The following is a 21,261-nucleotide window of genomic DNA, read 5'->3' on the forward strand; positions in this document are numbered from 1 at the left end:
TTTCATTTTTATTATTATTATTATTATTATTATTATTATTATTATTATTATGTTGATTATTATTACAAATTATTTTCCAATCACAAAAAAGTGTTTTATTTCTCCTAGTGCACAGAAAGTTGTAATTATAATTCTTTTTTTTTTCAATTATTTATTTTATTAAAATGACACATCAAGCTTTTTTTATCCATCTATGTCAACATTTAATTTTGAGACTAATGAAAATACAAAAGTTTGTGCACCTTTTGAATAGTGTGTGAGGTTCTTATAATGCTGGAAAGTTCAGTTAGAAAATCAAAAATAAAAAGATAAAAGAAGAAGAAAAAAAGAAACAACAACTTTTTAAAATTTTATTTAATTATTATTAATTTATTATTTTTTACTTTTTTAGTTATTTACTTTAAAAAAAATAATTGAAAAAAATTTAGAACTTTTTAATTTTATTAATTTATTTTATTATTATTTCTTTGTTTAATTTTAATTTAATTTTTTTACTTAAACTATTTTATTGAGACTTTTTTTGTCATTCAGCCTAATTTAATTTTAATTCATTTAATTAAAAAATTTAATTCAAGCAACAAATTTACTTTCTTTTCATATGAATAATGCTGCCATTTATGAAAAACTGAGACATGTTAATAATAAGGAGAAAAGGCACTTTATGTATATTATTTATATATATTTATATTATAGATCTTTCCTGGACAACACATTGAACTGACATTGTAGTGGTTTGATTTGTTGTCATTACAAAATAAGAGTACTGAATGTTTATATTTTATTAGTGTTAATATTGTGTTGTGTTGTGAAGCCTGTATCCGGATACGTCTCGACTTCAGTGACCAGTCACCTAATGAAATGAAGGTGATAATACACACCCAGACGTCCCTCACTCTGCCACTTAAAGACTAAATAATCTAAAAGGGACGACCTGAATCAGTGGGTTTTTCCAGGCAGCCTGCAGAGGGCACCTCCTTCACAACCCCTGCTTCAGATTTAGTGTTGTGATTTTACAGTTTTCTCTTTTCACACCTTGAACAGTTTGTAATCTATTGTGTAAACGGTGCATTGTGCTATTTTAGTCTCCTGACGTGAACTGTTCCTCGCTCGACCGGATAAATGAAGGAGAACAGGTTTGGTGATGCACAAGCATTTAAGTACTATACAAAAGCAACACACACAGATGTGGAGGAATGCAGGAGATTCCTGTGTTCCTGCACTAGACAGGAAGTCTGATCAATCCCACTGTCACCAAAGGGGAGAGACAGAGAGAGAGAGAGAGAGAGCGCAAGAGAGAGAGAGAGAGAGCAAGAGAGAGAGAGAGAGAGAGAGAGAGAGAGCAAGAGAGACAGACAGACAGAGGGAGAGAGAGAGAGAGAGAGAGCAAGAGAGACAGACAGACAGAAACAAAGAGAGAGACAGACAGACAGACCCAGAGAGAGAGAGAGAGAGAGACAGACAGACAGACAGACAGACAGACAGAAACAAAGAGAGAGACAGACAGACAGACCCAGAGAGAGAGAGAGACAGACAGAAACAAAGAGAGATACAGTCAGACAGACAGACCCAGAGAGTGAGAGAGAAAGTGGGAGACAGAGAGACAGAAAGTGTGTGTGTGTGTGTATGAGAGAGAGAGAGAGAGAGAGAGAGATGTATTTGCTCAAGGGCCCAAAGGTGGCAGCTTGGTGGTGCTGGGGCTTGAACCCTGATCTTCCAGTCAACAACCCAGAGCCTTAACCACTTGAGCTACCACCGTGTGTTTATTATGCTGCTATAAAATTCTGATGTCATATTTGATTAAACAAAATGAATACAGCTAGCTAACGTAGTGTGTGTGTGTGTGTCTAAATAGTGCCCTTTGCACTAACCCATTGTTCTGGGTTTTGTTATTGTATTAGTTATCACTGTATGCATTTTTTTTTAAATGGGCGTGTTTTAAGCTACAGTTGTGCTGTTAATCTTCAGTCCAATCTGGCAACGCTGATACGGACAGAAAACACAGCTCAAAGTCTATAATGAGTGCAGGCCAAATCGGTCAGTGAAGGCAAACAGACAGGGAGCTGGAGCACAAACACAGAAACAGACACAGGAACAGGAAACGATAAGTCCTTCAACACAGTTTAACCCCAAAAATAACTCTCCAGAAAGCAGCAAAGAGAGAAATGAAGGCAAAGCAGGAATCAGAGAATGGTCCAATAATCCAGTAGCACAAGTAAAAGGGCTAATCCAGACAGGCTAGGCTCTCAGGCTGAAATCTGTCTGAAGATACCTCAACCTCATGCAGGCTTTCCTCACTCAGCTGCATCACTCATCCCAGACAAAGTTCCCCAGCTAATGATTACACTAACCTGCTTATTCCTTTATATACGGTAGCGTATGCACCTTCTCCTAGTTTCTCCAGGTTCAGGTACGAGTTGGTTGTTCCAAACTGCAGCCCCGTGTTCTGCACATGTATAAAAGGACAAAATTCAAGACGATATAAAAGGTAAATAAAAATATCTCCAATTAGTAAAACTGATGTAAACTAAATTGAAACCAAACATTAAAGATCATCGAAATCAAAATGTTGTATATGAATCAATACCGTCTATTGAGAGTTAGAGACAGAAAGACAGAGAGAGATTGAGAGAGAGAGAGACAGAGTCAGAGAGACAGTGAGAGAGAGAAAGAGAGAGAGAGAGACAGAGAAGGCGATATGGAGAGAGAGAGACAGAGAAGGCGAGATGGAGAGAGAGAGAGAGAGAGAGAGAGAGAGACAGAGAAGGTGAGATGGAGAGAGAGAGAGAGACAGAGAAGGCGAGATGGAGAGAGAGAGAGAGAGAGAGAGAGAGAGAGACAGAGAAGGCGAGATGGAGAGAGAGAGAGAGACAGAGACAGAGTCAGAGAGACAGTGAGAGAAAAAAGAGAGAGAGACAGAGAAGGCGACATGGAGAGAGAGAGAGAGAGAGAGAGAGAGAGAGAGAGAGAGAGAGAGACAGAGAAGGCGAGATGGAGAGAGAGAGAGAGAGACAGAGAAGGCGAGATGGAGAGAGAGAGAGAGAGAGAGAGAGAGAGACAGAGAAGGCGAGATGGAGAGAGAGAGAGAGACAGAGACAGAGTCAGAGAGACAGTGAGAGAAAAAAGAGAGAGAGACAGAGAAGGCGACATGGAGAGAGAGAGAGACAGAGAAGGCGAGATGGAGAGAGAGAGAGAGAGAGAGACAGAGAAGGCGAGATGGAGAGAGAGAGAGAGAGAGACAGAGACAGAGTCAGAGAGACAGTGAGAGAAAAAAAGAGAGAGAGACAGAGAAGGCGACATGGAGAGAGAGAGAGAGAGAGAGAGAGAGAGAGACAGAGAAGGCGAGATGGAGAGAGAGAGAGAGAGACAGAGAAGGCGAGATGGAGAGAGAGAGACAGAGACAGAGTCAGAGAGACAGTGAGAGAGAAAGAGAGAGAGAGAGAGAGAGAGAGAGACAGAGAAGGCGAGATGGAGAGAGAGAGAGAGACAGAGACAGAGTCAGAGAGACAGTGAGAGAGAAAGAGAGAGAGAGATAGAGAAGGCAAGATGGAGAGAGAGAGAGACAGAGACAGAGAGAGAGAGAGAGAGAGAGAGAGAGAGAGAAAGAGAGACGGAGAGAGAGAGAGACAGAAGAGAGAGACAGAGTGAGAGACAGACAAGGAGAGAGAGAGAGAGAGAGAGAGAGAGAGAGAGAAAGAGAGACGGAGAGAGAGAGACAGAAGAGAGAGACAGAGTGAGAGACAGACAAGGAGAGAGAGAGAGAGAGAGAGAGAGAGAGAGAGAGGGAAAGAGAGACGGAGAGAGAGAGACAGAAGAGAGAGACAGAGTGAGAGACAGACAAGGAGAGAGAGAGAGAGAGAGAAAGAGAGAGACAGAGTGGGGGGGGCATGTATTAGAATCAAAATGTGACTATTAAACTGTGACCGTGTGTGTGTGTGTGTGTGTGTGTGTGTGTGTGTGTGTGTGCTGACCCATTGAAACTCTGGCTGAAAGTTTTTGCCCCCCAGTGGGTCGCTGTTGCTGCGTCCTCTCTGCGCTCGGAGCCTGCGCACTTGTAGAGTGTGAAACCACTGAGGCTGAGGAGTTTCCACACCGTCCAGCTCTCCCAGCTACAGAGAACAAGAGAGAGAGAGAGAGAGAGAGAAAGACAGCAAAGACTCAACAATACAAACACTTATAAACACAGCATCCTTTCTGTCTGTTATTGTTATGATCCGTTATTGATTTATTACTATGTTATAATTTGCTGCTGAAGGATTTAACCGTCATCCTGGTGGAAAACAAAGACGAGAAGAATAGAGAGATAGATGAAGAGAGAGAAAGACAGAGATATTTGGTATATACAGTATATCTGACTTAGAACTATACAACAATGATTTATTTATTTATTTATTTTTGCTGGACAAGCTTACCTAACAACATAACATAGGGATACTGTCTTTGTGCAGCTGTGCATAAATAAGTGTGTGTGTGTGTGTGTGTGTGTGTGTGTGTGTGTACTGTCAACCCTCAAATCCCTAATTGACTGACTTGTGACTCAGATTAGTCTCTATATTCACTCTGTGACTGTGACTCGAGTTATTAAGATGGCATGCAGAACAATATATATTAATATAATTAAATTAATTAAGTAAGTTTAGTCTGCTTTAACTAACAATAATTATGCTGTAATAATGTATTATATAAAAATTAATATATATTAATTATTATTTATTAGCATCAATTAAATTAAATAAGTCTTTAGTGTGCTTTAATTATCATTAGTTATTATTAATTATATATTTCTTAATTCAAAATATAACTATTGTTATTTATAGTGTATATTTAAAGGAAATGGCCATCCATCTTCCTCTTGATGACATTCCAGAGATTTTCAGTAGGGTTCAGATCTGGAGATTGGGCAGTGCTCTCTTATTTTTTTCCACAGCTGTATATTTTGAAACGAGAGAGAGACAAAAAATACTGGGAAAATAATCCAGTTTAGGGTTTAACAGAACTGCGGCTTCATCACACTTGGCTGTTGATTGATTATTTCTATAACAGTATGTCCTGTTGTGTTTTATTCCTTACGAAACCTAGCTTACGTTAATACATACACTATGTTGCCAAAAGTTTTGGGACATCTGCCTTTACATGCGCATGAACTTTAATGACATCTCGCTCTTAATCCGTAGGGTTTAACATGGAGTTGGTCCGTGTTTTGCAGCTATAGCAGCTCCAACTCTTCTGGGAAGGCTTCCTAGAAGAATGGTCAAAAATTCCCATGAACACACTCCTAAACCTTGTGGAAAGCCTTCCTTGTGGAAAGAGTTGAAGTTGTTATAGCTGCAAAGGGCAGAACAACTCCATATTACATTCATGTGCATGTAAAGGCAGACGTCCCAGTTTTGGCCTGACTCGCAGTCTCCACTCTAATTCACCCCAAAGGTGTTCTATGGGGTTGAGGTCAGGACTCTGTGCAGGTCAGTCAAGTTCCTCCACACCAAACTCACTCATCCATGTCTTTATGGACCTTGCTTTGGTCACTGGTGTGCAGTCATGTTGGAACAGGAAGAGGTCATTCCCAAACTGTTCCTACAAAGCATGAAATTGTCCAAAATGTCTTGGTATGAAGCTGAAGCATTAAGAGTTCCTTTCACTGGAACTAAGGGGCCGGGTCCAACCCCTGAAGAACAACACCTGAATTTAATGATTTGGAGGGGTGTCCCAAAACGTTTGGCAATATAGTGTATCACACTTGAATTCACTGAGCTCCTGAAAGCCGTCTGCATGCCTAGGTGCTTGATTTTATACACCATGGAAGTGACTGGAACACCTGAATTCAATGATTTGCAAGGGTGTCCCAAAACTTTTGGCAATATAGTGTAGCTAACAAAATAAAAATCCCAGGTTTTTTTTTTTTTTTATTACTACAATATTTCAGACCTAAGATTCTGGACACAGACTTGACCGAATCTCATAAACACCAAATGTATCTCCTCTGTCTTGTACACATTCATCCTGCAGCTGTTTTGGCCGCAGAGAGACTGGGACTGATGGAAACCTTCATAAACCTGAGCACTAGCTCTTAAAATCCTTCCTGATAAATGACAGTGAAAGTGCTTTCTGTCCTGGAAGTCAGTGTGAGTGAGAACACGTGCTGCTGAGTTCTGAATATATTGTAGCCGTTTGATAGATTTTGCTGGTAGACCAATGTAGAGAGAAGTGCAGTAATCAAGTCTTGAAGTCATAAAAGCCTGAATGAGCCTTTCAGTATCGGGTATAGAAAGGAAAGGTCTAATCCTAGTGAGAAACCTACCACTGAGCCACCAGCACCCCTCCCCAGAGGAAGCATATAAATGCTAAATAGTATGGGCCCCAAAACAGAACCCTGAGGGACACCACTAATAATCTACATTATTTCTTATCTATAGGGAAAAAAGAGAGACTGTAGATCCTGTCGTACTTATCCTCTTAGGCTTGAATATTTATGCTTTTGAATAGTTGATTCTGATTGGTCTGAAAATTGTGACTATTCTACTACTACCACAGTAACATGGGACACTTGCATTAATAAACATTCAGCCATTTTCGTTGAGGAGGAAGGAGTCTCCAGTGTCGGTGCTTTGTACCATTACTCAGACAAACTGGAATTTTTGTCTTTATTGTTTCCAACAAGAATGAACCAGGTTTCGGAGTCGGCCCACAACATTAACTGTAGCCCTAAACGGATAAAAGGTATGACTTCACGAAATTCTACACAGATCGAATGATTTCTTAATGTGTTCAATCTATTACTTATTTCTTAACATTCGTATCAGTTACAAACCAGAGCAGGAGACACAGACTATGTTACAAGGACATGGAACACTATTTGTTAATATCTGTCTGGATGACTTCACTGTCTTTGAGCCCAGACTGTGGATTGATCCACAGGGATTCACAGGAAATGATCCATGTCCCAGTTTGTTGCAGGACACAGAAAGGATTTTTTTTACTCTGTAGAAAGGGTCAGGAACGGAAATTTTCAAAAAAAATAAATGCGTCAGGTTGAACCAAAAAAATTCTATAATATTTAAGGATTTATTTGATTTTATTATGTTATAGCTCGGGATGAAGGGTTGTGATGATGTGATTTAAATCAAGAGGTTTTCTTCTTCATCATCTTATACACTGATCAGCCATAACATTATGACCACGTCCCTAATACTGTGTTGGTCCCCCTGAAGGTGTGCTGTGGTATCTGGCACCAAGATGTTCACAGTAGATCCTTTAAGGATCCCATGGAGGCCCAACCTCACAACTGACCACTGCAGACACCCCACAAGAGCTGCAGTTTTGCTCTGATCCAGTCGTCTAGCCATGACAATTTGGCCCTTCGTCAAACTCGCTCAAGCCTTACGCTTGTCCATTTTTCCTGCTTCTAACACATCAACTTTGACGACAAAATGTTGACTTGCTGCCTAATATATCCCACCCACTAACAGGTGCCCTGATGAGGAGATACTCATCAGTCTTATTTGCGTCACCTCTCAGTAGTCATAATGTTATGCCTGATCGGTGTATATCTAAAAAGCTTTCCTTTAGCATCCTTTAAACTTCTTTGGTTTAAGGGAAAAAAGACTCTTTAGCATTAACTATCCAAAGCATCCATTACAAACCATCTTTTCCTGAAAGTGTACCTCAGGGGCAGGTAGAGATGACACACTCCAACTCCTTGATGCTGCCTCTTGTTCTCCCAAATCTTCTTTCCTCTCATAAACAGGTTCCTGTCTCTCTTCTCTCTCTTTCTGTCTTCCACAACACCAGCAGCACTTTCTCACACACAGAGAAGCCCAGAGCCGGAGCCTCCATCGCAAATCCTCCATTACCTCGAGTTCGGCTCTGTGGGCAAGCCTTGCTCATATGACTAGGATAAGTGTGTGTGTGTTTGTGTGTGTGTGTGTGTGGAGGTATGTGTGTATGTGCGTGTATTTTCTGTACAGAAGTCTGGTCTTATGACCGTTACCCATTTATGAGAGCAAAACAAACACAGCCATGTTCTCTTTGCTAATGGGAACAAACATGTCTATTCAAGTGAGAATAGAGAGAGAAGAGAGAGAGACAGAGAGAGAGAGAGAGAGAGAGAGAGAGAGAGAGAGAGAAAGACAGCGAGAGAGGGGGGGGGTAAGAGAGGGGGAAAGAGAGGAAGAAAGACAGCGAGAGAAAGAGGGGGAGAGGAGGGAGAGAGAGAGGGGGGGGACAAAAGACAGCAAGAGAGAGAGAGGGAGAGAGAGAGAGAGAGAGGGAGAGAGTTTTTTATGTCTGAAATATAGAGGAATGAAGAAGAAGAGGGAATGTAGAGCACACAGACAAATGCCACATGCTTGTGAAAAGCATCGATTCTCTGTAGGAAATAAACAGACAATGGTTGCTATGGTTACCGTGTCATCCTTCTGATTAACAAGGAATAAAACACAAGGAAAATAATCAGCGTTTGGGTGTTGATGATGATGATGTTGATGTGCGGGAGTGGAGAGGGAGTGGTGAGTGAGAGAGGGAGTGGGAGGGAGGGAGAGGGAGAGGGAAAGAGAGAGGGAGGGGGGAGAGAGAGCAAGGGAGGGAGAGGGAGAGAAAAGGGGAGGGGAGGGGGAGCAGGAGAGGGAGGGAGGGAGGTTTAGGAGAGAGAGAGTGAGAGGGATAGGGAGATGGAGGGAGGGGAAAGGGAGGGAGAGAGAGGGAGAGGGATAGAAAGATGGAGGGAGGGGGAGGGAGGGAGAGATAGAGGGAGAAGAGAGGGGTTGGAGAGGGGGGAGAGGGAGAGAGAGGGAAAGGAAAATAGAGAGAGAGAGAGAGAGAAGGATACTGTTTGTGTTTGTCTTTAGTCATCACTATTCAGCCTTGTCCTGAAAATGAAATGCCACTCAAAGGACGAATGACACACATCAGCAGGAAAAGAAAGAGAGGAAGAATCTCAGCACTAGAATAGTGCTGTGGTGCAGATTTATTCACTCTTTCATTTAAAACCTCAAATATACTGACAAAGTGATGCTCAGGGTTCCTTACCTCCTCATAGCCCATGTGTCTCTGCTTCAAACCTGGAAACACAACAACAACAGCATCATCAGCAACAACATCAACATCATCAACATCAACAATAACATAATCAACAACAACAACATCAACAACTTAATCAACAACAACATCATCATCATCAACATCAACATCATCATCATCATCATCATCATCATCATCATCAACATCAACATCATCAACATCAACATCATCATCAACATCAACATCATCAAGATCATCAACATAATCATCAAGATCATCAAGATCATCAACATCATCATCAACATCAACAACATCAACATCATCAAGATCATCAACATCAACATCAACATCATCATCAAGATCATCAACATCATCAACATCAACAACATCAACATCATCAAGATCATCAACATCAACATCAAGATCATCAACATCATCATCAAGATCATCAACATCATCAACATCATCAACATCATCATCAACATCATCATCAACATCAACAACATCAACATCATCAAGATCATCAACATCAACATCATCATCAAGATCATCAACATCATCAACATCAACATCATCAACATCAACATCATCATCAAGATCATCAACATCAACATCATCATCAAGATCATCAACATCATCAACATCATCATCAACATCAACATCAACATCATCAACAAGATCATCAACATCATCAACATCATCATCAACATCATCAACATCAACATCATCATCAACATCATCAACATCATCATCAACATCAACATCAACATCATCAACAAGATCATCAACATCATCAACATCATCATCAACATCATCAACATCAACATCATCATCAACATCATCAACATCAACAACATCAACATCATCAACATCATCATCAACATCATCATCAAGATCATCAACATCATCAACATCATCATCAACATCATCATCAACATCATCAACATCATCATCAACATCATCATCAACATCATCAACATCATCATCAAGATCATCAACATCAACATCATCATCAACATCATCAACATCATCAACATCATCATCAACATCAACATCATCATCAACATCAACATCATCATCAAGATCATCAACATCAACATCATCATCATCATCATCATCAACATCAACAACATCAACATCATCAACATCATCAACATCATCATCAACATCATCAACATCATCAACATCATCAACAACATCATCATCAAGATCATCAACATCAACATCAACATCATCAAGATCATCAACATCATCAAGATCATCAACATCATCAACATCATCATCAACATCATCATCATCAACATCATCATCAAGATCATCAACATCAACATCATCATCAACATCATCAACATCAACAACATCAACATCATCAACATCAACATCATCATCAAGATCATCAACATCATCATCAACATCATCAGCATCATCATCAAGATCATCAACATCATCAACATCATCATCAACATCATCAACATCATCAACAACATCATCATCAAGATCATCAACATCATCATCAACATCAACATCATCATCAAGATCATCAACATCAACAACATCAACATCATCATCAACATCATCATCAACATCATCATCAAGATCATCAACATCAACATCATCATCAACATCATCAACATCAACAACATCAACATCATCAACATCAACATCATCATCAAGATCATCAACATCATCATCAACATCATCAACATCATCATCAAGATCATCAACATCATCAACATCATCATCAACATCATCAACATCATCAACAACATCAACATCATCATCAAGATCATCAACATCAACAACATCAACATCATCAACATCAACATCATCATCAAGATCATCAACATCAACATCATCATCAACATCATCATCAACATCAACAACATCAACATCATCAAGATCATCAACATCATCAACATCATCATCAACATCATCATCAAGATCATCATCAAGATCATCAACATCAACATCATCATCAAGATCAACATCAACATCATCATCAAGATCATCAACATCATCATCATCAAGATCATCAACATCATCAACATCATCATCAACATCATCATCAACATCATCAACATCATCATCAACATCATCATCAACATCAACAACACCAACAAAATCAATGTCATCAACAACATCAACAACTTCATCAACATCATCATCAACATCATCATCAACATCAACAACATCAACATCATCAAGATCATCAACATCATCAACATCATCATCAACATCATCAACATCATCATCAACATCATCAACATCATCATCAACATCATCATCAAGATCATCAACATCATCAACATCATCATCAACATCATCATCAACATCATCATCAACATCATCATCAAGATCATCAACATCATCATCAACATCATCAACATCATCATCATCAACATCATCATCAACATCATCATCAACATCATCATCAAGATCATCAACATCATCAACATCATCATCAACATCATCATCAACATCATCATCAACATCATCAACATCATCATCATCAACATCATCATCAACATCATCATCAACATCATCATCATCAACATCATCATCAAGATCATCAACATCATCAACATCATCATCATCAAGATCATCAACATCATCAACATCATCATCAACATCATCAACATCATCATCAACATCAACATCATCATCATCATCATCATCATCATCATCATCAACATCAACATCATCAACATCAACATCATCATCAACATCAACATCATCAAGATCATCAACATAATCATCAAGATCATCAAGATCATCAACATCATCATCAACATCAACAACATCAACATCATCAAGATCATCAACATCAACATCAACATCATCATCAAGATCATCAACATCATCAACATCAACAACATCAACATCATCAAGATCATCAACATCAACATCAAGATCATCAACATCATCATCAAGATCATCAACATCATCAACATCATCAACATCATCATCAACATCATCATCAACATCAACAACATCAACATCATCAAGATCATCAACATCAACATCATCATCAAGATCATCAACATCATCAACATCAACATCATCAACATCAACATCATCATCAAGATCATCAACATCAACATCATCATCAAGATCATCAACATCATCAACATCATCATCAACATCAACATCAACATCATCAACAAGATCATCAACATCATCAACATCATCATCAACATCATCAACATCAACATCATCATCAACATCATCAACATCATCATCAACATCAACATCAACATCATCAACAAGATCATCAACATCATCAACATCATCATCAACATCATCATCATCAACATCATCATCATCATCATCAAGATCATCAACATCATCAACATCATCATCAACATCATCAACATCATCATCAACATCATCATCAAGATCATCAACATCATCAACATCATCATCATCAAGATCATCAACATCATCAACATCATCATCAACATCATCATCATCAACATCATCATCATCATCATCAAGATCATCAACATCATCAACATCATCATCAACATCATCATCATCAACATCATCATCAAGATCATCAACATCATCAACATCATCATCAACATCATCATCATCAACATCATCATCAAGATCATCAACATCATCAACATCATCATCAACATCATCATCATCATCAACATCATCATCAACATCATCATCAAGATCATCAACATCATCAAGATCATCAACATCATCAACATCATCATCAACATCATCAACATCATCATCAACATCATCAACATCATCAACATCATCATCAACATCATCATCAAGATCATCAACATCATCAACATCATCATCAACATCATCATCAACATCATCATCAAGATCATCAACATCAACATCATCATCAACATCATCATCAACATCATCAACATCATCATCATCAACATCATCATCAACATCATCATCAACATCATCATCAAGATCATCAACATCATCAACATCATCAACATCATCATCATCAACATCATCATCAACATCATCAACATCATCATCATCAACATCATCATCAACATCATCATCAACATCATCATCATCAACATCATCATCAAGATCATCAACATCATCAACATCATCATCATCAAGATCATCAACATCATCAACATCATCATCAACATCATCAACATCATCATCAACATCATCATCAAGATCATCAACATCATCAACATCATCATCATCAAGATCATCAACATCATCAACATCATCATCAACATCATCATCATCAACATCATCATCATCATCATCAAGATCATCAACATCATCAACATCATCATCAACATCATCATCATCAACATCATCATCAAGATCATCAACATCATCAACATCATCATCAACATCATCATCATCAACATCATCATCAAGATCATCAACATCATCAACATCATCATCAACATCATCATCATCATCAACATCATCATCAACATCATCATCAAGATCATCAACATCATCAAGATCATCAACATCATCAACATCATCAACATCATCATCAACATCATCATCATCAACATCATCATCAAGATCATCAACATCATCAACATCATCATCAACATCATCATCATCAACATCATCAACATCATCAACATCATCATCAAGATCATCAACATCATCAACATCATCATCAACATCATCATCAAGATCATCAACATCATCAAGATCATCAACATCATCAACATCATCAACATCATCATCAACATCATCATCAACATCATCAACATCATCAACATCATCATCAAGATCATCAACATCATCAACATCATCATCAACATCATCATCATCAACATCATCAACATCATCAACATCATCATCAAGATCATCAACATCATCAACATCATCAACATCATCATCAACATCATCATCAACATCATCAACATCATCATCATCATCAACATCATCATCAACATCATCATCAAGATCATCAACATCATCAACATCATCATCAACATCAACATCAACATCATCAACATCAACATCAACATCAACAACATCAATGTCATCATCAACAACTTCATCAATGTCATCATCAACAACTTCATCAACATCATCAACAACAAAATAAACAACATAATAAACAACATCAACAACAACAACATCATCAGGAACATTATCAGGAACAGGAAAGAATAGTGAAAGAAATAATAAAAGGGAAAAGAGGAAGGAGAGGAGAGAACGACACAATAAAACGAAAACACAAGGAGAGAAAGAGTGAAAGAAAAAGAGAATAGAGGAAAAAAGAGGAACTGATAGAGGGGAAATATAGCAAAAAAAAAAACAAGAAGAAGAAGAGACAAAAGCATGAGGAGAAGGAAAAGGAAAGGAGAAGAGAACAGAAGACAATGCAAAAGAAGAAGAACAAAATAGAACAAAAGAAGAAAATGGAAATAGAATTATTTTTTATTATTATTTGTGTTCTATTTTATTTTTATTCCACTGGACCTTGCTGTGAGATTTAAGAGGAATCAATTCACTCAGAGCCACAATATGAGAAGTGTGTGTGTGTGTGTGTGTATGTCTGTGTGGTGTGTGTGTGTGTGTGTGTATGTCTGTGTGGTGTGTGTGTGTGTGTGTGTATGTATGTCTGTGTGTGGTGTGTGTGTGTGTGTGTGTGTGTATGTATGTCTGTGTGTGGTGTGTGTGTGTGTGTGTGTATGTCTGTGTGGTATGTGTGTGTGTGTATGTCTGTGTGTGGTGTGTGTGTGTGTCTGTGTGTGTGTGTGTGTGTATATGTCTGTGTGTGGTGTGTGTGTGTGTGTGTATGTCTGTGTGGTGTGTGTGTGTGTGTGTATGTCTGTGTGGTGTGTGTGTGTGTGTGTATGTATGTCTGTGTGTGGTGTGTGTGTGTGTGTGTATGTCTGTGTGGTATGTGTGTGTGTATATGTCTGTGTGTGGTGTGTGTGTGTGTCTGTGTGTGGTGTGTGTGTGTGTCTGTATGTGTGTGTGTATGTCTGTGTGGTGTGTGTGTGTGTGTGTGTATGTCTGTGTGTGGTGTGTGTGTATGTCTGTGTGTGGTGTGTGTGTGTGTCTGTATGTGTGTGTGTATGTCTGTGTGTGTGTGTGTATGTCTGTGTGTGGTGTGTGTGTGTGTCTGTGTGTGTGTGTGTGTATATGTCTGTGTGTGGTGTGTGTCTGTGTGTGGTGTGTGTGTGTGTCTGTGTGTGTGTGTGTATGTCTGTGTGTGGTGTGTGTGTGTGTCTGTGTGTGTGTGTGTGTGTGTGTCTGTGTGTGTGTGTGTATGTCTGTGTGTGGTGTGTGTGTGTGTCTGTGTGTGTGTGTGTGTGTCTGTGTGTGTGTGTATGTCTGTGTGTGGTGTGTGTGTGTGTCTGTGTGTGTGTGTGTGTGTCTGTGTGTGTGTGTGTGTGTATGTCTGTGTGTGGTGTGTGTGTGTGTCTGTGTGTGTGTGTCTGTGTGTGTGTGTGTGTGTGTATGTCTGTGTGTGGTGTGTGTGTGTGTCTGTGTGTGGTGTGTGTGTGTGTGTCTGTGTGTGTGTGTGTGTGTATGTCTGTGTGTGGTGTGTGTGTGTGTCTGTGTGTGTGTGTGTGTTCAGGACTCCAGATATAATTTCCTGAAAACTCTTTTGGCACTATAAGCTGTCTGTCTCTCTCTTTTTCGCTCTTTCTCTCTCTCTGTCTGTCTCTCTCTCTCTCTCTCCCCTTCTCTCTTTCTCTCTCTGTCTGTCTCTCTCTCTCTCTCTTTCTCTCTCTCTCTCTCTCTCTCTCTCTCTCTCTCTCTCTTGTATATTTGAACAAAGTAAATGTGTAAACTGGAGCTCTGTCTTTTTCCTTCTCCTTCCTCTTCTTCTTCTTCTTCTTCTTCTTCTTCTTCTCCTCCTCCTCACCTGACTACCTACAACCTATCAACAGAGATCATACTAAAACCTCTGAGCATCATCATAACGCCCGCCTGGGACGCTGTAACTGCCACCTAGCAACACTCTAGCAACCAGCTGGACTATGTTAGCAACCAGATAACACCCTAGCAACCAACTGGACTATGTTAGCAACCAGATAACACCCTAGCAACCAACTGGAAACTTCCTTGGCGACCACCTCGTACAGTACAACCTTCCTGCGGGGAAAAGTTTTCCCAGCATTCAGTAGAAGAGGAATAAACCACAGGGTGTGATTGATTCTTCTCAGAATATTAAAAGAGGAGCTTTCATGTCTGCCTTTCACTATGTTTGTCTCTCTCTTACTGAAGCATCAGATAGCGAGAGAGAGAGAGAGAGAGAGAGAGAGAGAGAGAGAAAGAGAGAGAGAGATCCCTGCATCCTTCCATACCTCCTTTCTCCTCATCTGTACTCTTTTCATCTACTCTCGTCTCCAAGCATCCTTTTACATTTATTCGTGATGTGTCCGTGTTTCCCTTCCTCTCTCATCTCCATTACTTTTTAATGCTGCTGTGACTCTCTCTCTTTTCTCCCTCTCTCTCTCTCTCTCTCTCTCTCTATTGTGCTCTCTCTCTCTCTTTCACTCTCTCTCTCTCTCGCTCTCTCTTTTATGCTCACTCTCTTAGGGTATTTCTATTTTTCTCTCTCTCTCTCCATCTCTCTTTCTTTCTTACCATCTCTCTCTCACTTGTTACCTCTCTCTATTTCATTCTCTCTCTCAACCCCCCCTCTCTCTTTTGCTCTTTTTATCCTTCTCCCCACTCTCTCATTTGCTCTCTCTCTCTCTCTCTCTCTTTTGCTCTCTCTCTCTCTCTCTTGCTCTCTCCCTCTCTCTCTCCCTCTCTCTCTCTTTAACAGTCGCTCCCATCTTCCCTGAATAGCCTGCAGGGGTTTGCAGTCAGAGCAGTGTTCAGTGTTCAGTGTGTAGGCAGCAGAATGACGTTAAGTGGACAGCACTAACTAATACGTCGAATACAGCAGGACAGAACACGCTGAATAAAACCCACCTCCTGCTTGTTTAAATTGTTACTAACGCCTGTGACCTTATCTATACTGCAGAGCTGCTATGTTAAAATAAATTAAATAAATAAAACAAACAACCAGGATATAGTGTGAACGCCTCAGACACCGCGGCAAGGTGGTGATAAGACTGTACAGGAGCCTGTGCATGACTTAAACAACCTCTAAAGCACACACACGCTAGCTCTCTGCAATCCTGATATGCATAGAGGCTCATTTTCATCCAGAAGCATTTGTTATTATTATTATTATTATTATTATTATTATTATTATTATTATTATTATTATTAAAGAGATTATCAGAGCTGCCAGTCTGAGTTCACAGCCAGGTGCACTAATAACCCTCAAGGTTGAAGGTTTGAGATTAGCAGAAGTGTGTGTGTGTGTGTGTTTGTGTGTGTGCTGTCTTTAAGCACACAAAATCTCAGTGCAGATCTGTAGTAACGGCAAAGAAAATCAATTCATGAAAAAAAGGTTTTAGCGCATTTGCAGTGAAAGGATTGTGCAGAGGGTGAGACAGGAAGAGGCAAGGAGGGAGTGGGTGAGTGAGTGAGGGAGAGAGGGAGTGAGGGAGGGAGAGAGGGAGTGAGGGAGGGAGAGAGGGAGGGTGTGAGGTAGAGAGGGGGTGAGAGAGGGAGTGAGTGAGTCAGTCAGGGAGTGAGTGACGGAGGGAAGGAGGGAGTGAGTGAGTCAGTCAGGGAGTGAGTGACAGAGGGAAGGAGGGAGTGAGTGAGTCAGTCAGGGAGTGAGTGACAGAGGGATGGAGGGAGTGAGTGAGTCAGTCAGGGAGTGAGTGACAGAGGGAAGGAGGGAGTGAGTGAGTCAGTCAGGGACTGAGTGACGGAGGGAAGGAGGGAGTGAGTGAGTCAGTCAGGGAGTGAGTGACAGAGGGAAGGAGGGAGTGAGTGAGTCAGTCAGGGAGTGAGTGACAGAGGGATGGAGGGAGTGAGTGAGTCAGTCAGGGAGTGAGTGAGTAAGGAGGGGAGGAAAGGAAGGAGTCAGTGAGTGAGTGAGTGAGTGAGTGAGGGAATGATTGAGTGAATGAGTGAGGGAGGGAATGAGGGCGTGAGAAAGGGGGGGAGGAAACGAGTGAGCAAGGGATTGAAGGGAGGGAGTGAGGGAGTGAGGGAGTGAAGGAGTGAGGGTTTGAGGGAAGGATTTATGGAGGGAGGGAGGGTGGGAGTAAGAGTGAGTGTGGGAGTGGGGGAAGAATTGAGGGAGGGAGGGAGTGAGTGAGTGAGGGAGCAAGAGAAGGAGTGAGGGAAGGTGTGAGGGAGCGAGGAAAGGAGTGAGGAAAGGCGTAAAGGATTGAGTGAGGGAGTGAGTGATGGAGGGAGTGAAGGAAGGATAGAAAGAGGGAGTGAAGGAAGGATAGAAAGAGGGAGTGAGGGAAGGATAGAAAGAGGGTGGGAGGGAGTGAGAGAATGAGTGAGAGAGTAAGGGAAGGTGTGAATGAGGGAGGGAGGGAGGGAGGGATACTTTTACTCCATACTTTTTCTAGATTTGGAAGCAGAAATTAAAAAATAGAAAGAGAAAGGAAATGAAAGCGATGATAAAAAGTGGGACATTAAAAGCTAAGGAAATAAAAAAAAAAATTTAAAAAGAGGGAAGGCTATGAGAAGAAAGGAAATGACAAGAATAAGGAAATGAAAAAGAAAAGGAAGAAAAAGGAAAGGGCTGTAAATACGGATGAAAGGAAAGGAAATGGTTGAGGAAAAGGAAAGGAAGCATGCAGATTTCAATTTCATGAGAGAAGAGAAGGCAAAGAAATGGAAATGGTGAGGAAAAGAAGGGGGGAAATTAAGACAGGCAAGGAAAGGAAAAGAAATGGAAGATAAAGAGGAAGAAAAGAAAAGAAAATATGAAAGAAAAAAGGAAAGAAACGGGTGAGGAAAAGAGGAGAGGGTAGACGGAAAAAAGAGGATAGGAAAGGAATGGAACAGAGGGGAAAAAAGAAAGGAAAAGGAAAGGATAGGATAGGAGAGGAGGAAAGAAATGGAGCAGAAAGTAAAGGGATGAAAAGAAAAGGTAAGAGAGAGAGAGAGAGAGAGAGAGAGAGAGAGAAGTAAACTGCATGTCACTTGTATTTTTTCCAGGTGTGCTCACTTCCTCCATCATCTCACGCTTTTTCCTTCCTCATCATCACCTGTGTTCTCTCTCTCTCTCTCTCTCTCTCTCTCTTTCTTTCTCTCTGTGATGACAGGTTACAGCTGCGCAGTGTTGATGGTGTAGCAGCAGATCGAGAGCGGCTCTGTACTCACCCAGCCGCTGGAACGCTTCAGTCGCAGCGTGTCGGAGATTCTGCATGCTGTCGCAAAGGATCCAGCGGTGCGAACAGCTGTGGAGCCTCACAGTGACCCTCACATCTGGAGGGAGATTGTGGACCTGTGAAAATTCACCTTGTCCTACTTGTAGCTCACGGCAACAGTAACAGCAGCATCGGCTGCACCAACAAGTTGTGCTTCACACACACACACACACACGCACACACGCACGCACGCACACACACCACACACACGCACACACACTATCGCTCTGTCACTGTTTCCCTCCTTTCTCCTGCGCAATCGCTGACTGTGTGTGTGTGTGTGTGTGTGTGTGTGTGTGTTTTGCTAGCCAATCAGGACAGCCGGATGGGAGCCACCACCCAATTGGCTGAATCAAGAGAGAGGCAATGGTGTAATGTTTGTTTTGAAAGGCGGGAGCCAAGTGTGTGCAATGTATGTGTGCATTGTGCAGTGTGTGTGCATTGTGCAGTGTGTGTGTGTGTGTGTGTTTAGGAGAGTGAGCACGACCTGTTAAAGAGTAAACAGCACTTGTTTGTATACACTGAACTCTGCAAATGTTACCAGTGAAATTGTGGTCACTTTAAAGCCATAACATTAAAACCACCGCGCTAATAGAGTGCACGTGCCACCAAAACAGTGGTGAGACGTCAAAGCATGACCTCCAGAAGACCTCTGAAGGTGTGCTGTGGTATCTGAAGTCATCCACATGATGATGGCCAGAACTCCAGCAGAACATTTTCCAGAGCGTCACACTGCCTCCACCAGGCTTGCCTTCTTCCCATAATGCCTTAATGAGCGTGGGAGCCCATGATACTGGCACCGGTTCACCAGCTGCCCTTTCTCATCTGGACCAGATTTGGTAGGTAATAATCACTGAATACCAGGAACACACCACAAGACCTGACCCAGTCGTCTTACCATTACAATTTATCTCGTCACATTATTTCTGCTTCCAACACATTGTTCATTCACTGCCTAATATATCTCACCTCTTATAAGAATAACTTTACTAATTATTATTATTATTAGTAGTAGTAGTAGTAGTAGTATAAATAAAAATAAGAAATGTTACTAAAATAATTGTATTGAATAATTTATTCAACAATAATAAACATTAATAAAAGCACCGTATTAATATAATTATTTTACTAGTTTATATTATTATTATTATTATTATTATTATTATTATTACTATTAGTAGTAGTAGAAGTATAAATTTATATAAAAATTTATTTCTTAAAAATATGAAATGCTACTAAAATAATAATTTTCTTAAATAATTTATTCAACAATAGAAAATAGCATTAATAAAAGCACCGTTTTAAATAATAACCATACTAGTTTATATTATTATTACTTTTATTAGTAGTAGTAGTAGTAGAAGTAATAGTACTTGTAGTAGCAGTAGTATATATATCTATATATATATATATATATATATATATATATATATAGATAGATAGATAGATAGATAGATAGATAGATAGATAGATAGATAGATAGATAGATAGATAGATATTTATGAACATTACTAAAATAATAACCTTTATTTATTCAACAATAGGAAATAACATAATAAAAGCAATAATCTTTCAATAATAACTTTACTATTTTAAAAAATAATAATAATAATAATTAGTAGTAGTAGTAATATAAATAAAACTAACAAATTCTACTAAATTAATAATTTTATTTAATTAGCCATTAAACAATACAAAATGTTTACTACGATTTTTGATTGTTATTATTATTATTATTATTATTATTAGCAGTAGTAGTATAACTGAGTAGTAGTACTAGTAATAAATAGGAAGTAAAATAATAATGACATTTAAAATAAATAGTAAAATATTATTATTATATTTAATAAATCATAAATATTATTAAATTTAAAATAAAATTATTATTACATTTAACATATATTATTATTATTATTATTATTAATTTATGCTGAAAAATGAATGAATAATGGTAAATAATGAATTTACACCATTGCTCCTACACTACCTTGAAAAAAAAGCGAAAGTGTAAATGTCA

General features: G+C 39.4%; 1 protein-coding gene across 2 annotated transcripts in view; it reads right to left on the reverse strand.

Annotated features, from left to right (window-relative positions):
• The window catches only part of cdk15 (cyclin-dependent kinase 15), a 30,580-nt gene extending 10,288 nt beyond the window's left edge, over window positions 1-20,292 (reverse strand). Inside the window, exons 1-5 of one of the 2 annotated variants that reach the window (XM_058403587.1) lie at window positions 19,198-20,292; window positions 9,022-9,053; window positions 7,659-7,860; window positions 3,969-4,106; window positions 2,349-2,443 (exon numbers count right to left, since the gene is read on the reverse strand). In XM_058403587.1, coding sequence (XP_058259570.1) covers window positions 2,349-2,443; window positions 3,969-4,106; window positions 7,659-7,860; window positions 9,022-9,029 — 443 coding nt within the window. In that variant the 5' untranslated portion in view covers window positions 9,030-9,053; window positions 19,198-20,292. The remainder of the gene's footprint in view (window positions 1-2,348; window positions 2,444-3,968; window positions 4,107-7,658; window positions 7,861-9,021; window positions 9,054-19,197) is intronic. The other variant, XM_058403588.1, reaches the window with a different exon arrangement.
• Window positions 20,293-21,261: the final 969 nt, after the last annotated feature.

Source organism: Hemibagrus wyckioides, linkage group LG11, assembly GCF_019097595.1.
Source record: "Hemibagrus wyckioides isolate EC202008001 linkage group LG11, SWU_Hwy_1.0, whole genome shotgun sequence".
Taxonomy (NCBI): domain Eukaryota; kingdom Metazoa; phylum Chordata; class Actinopteri; order Siluriformes; family Bagridae; genus Hemibagrus; species Hemibagrus wyckioides.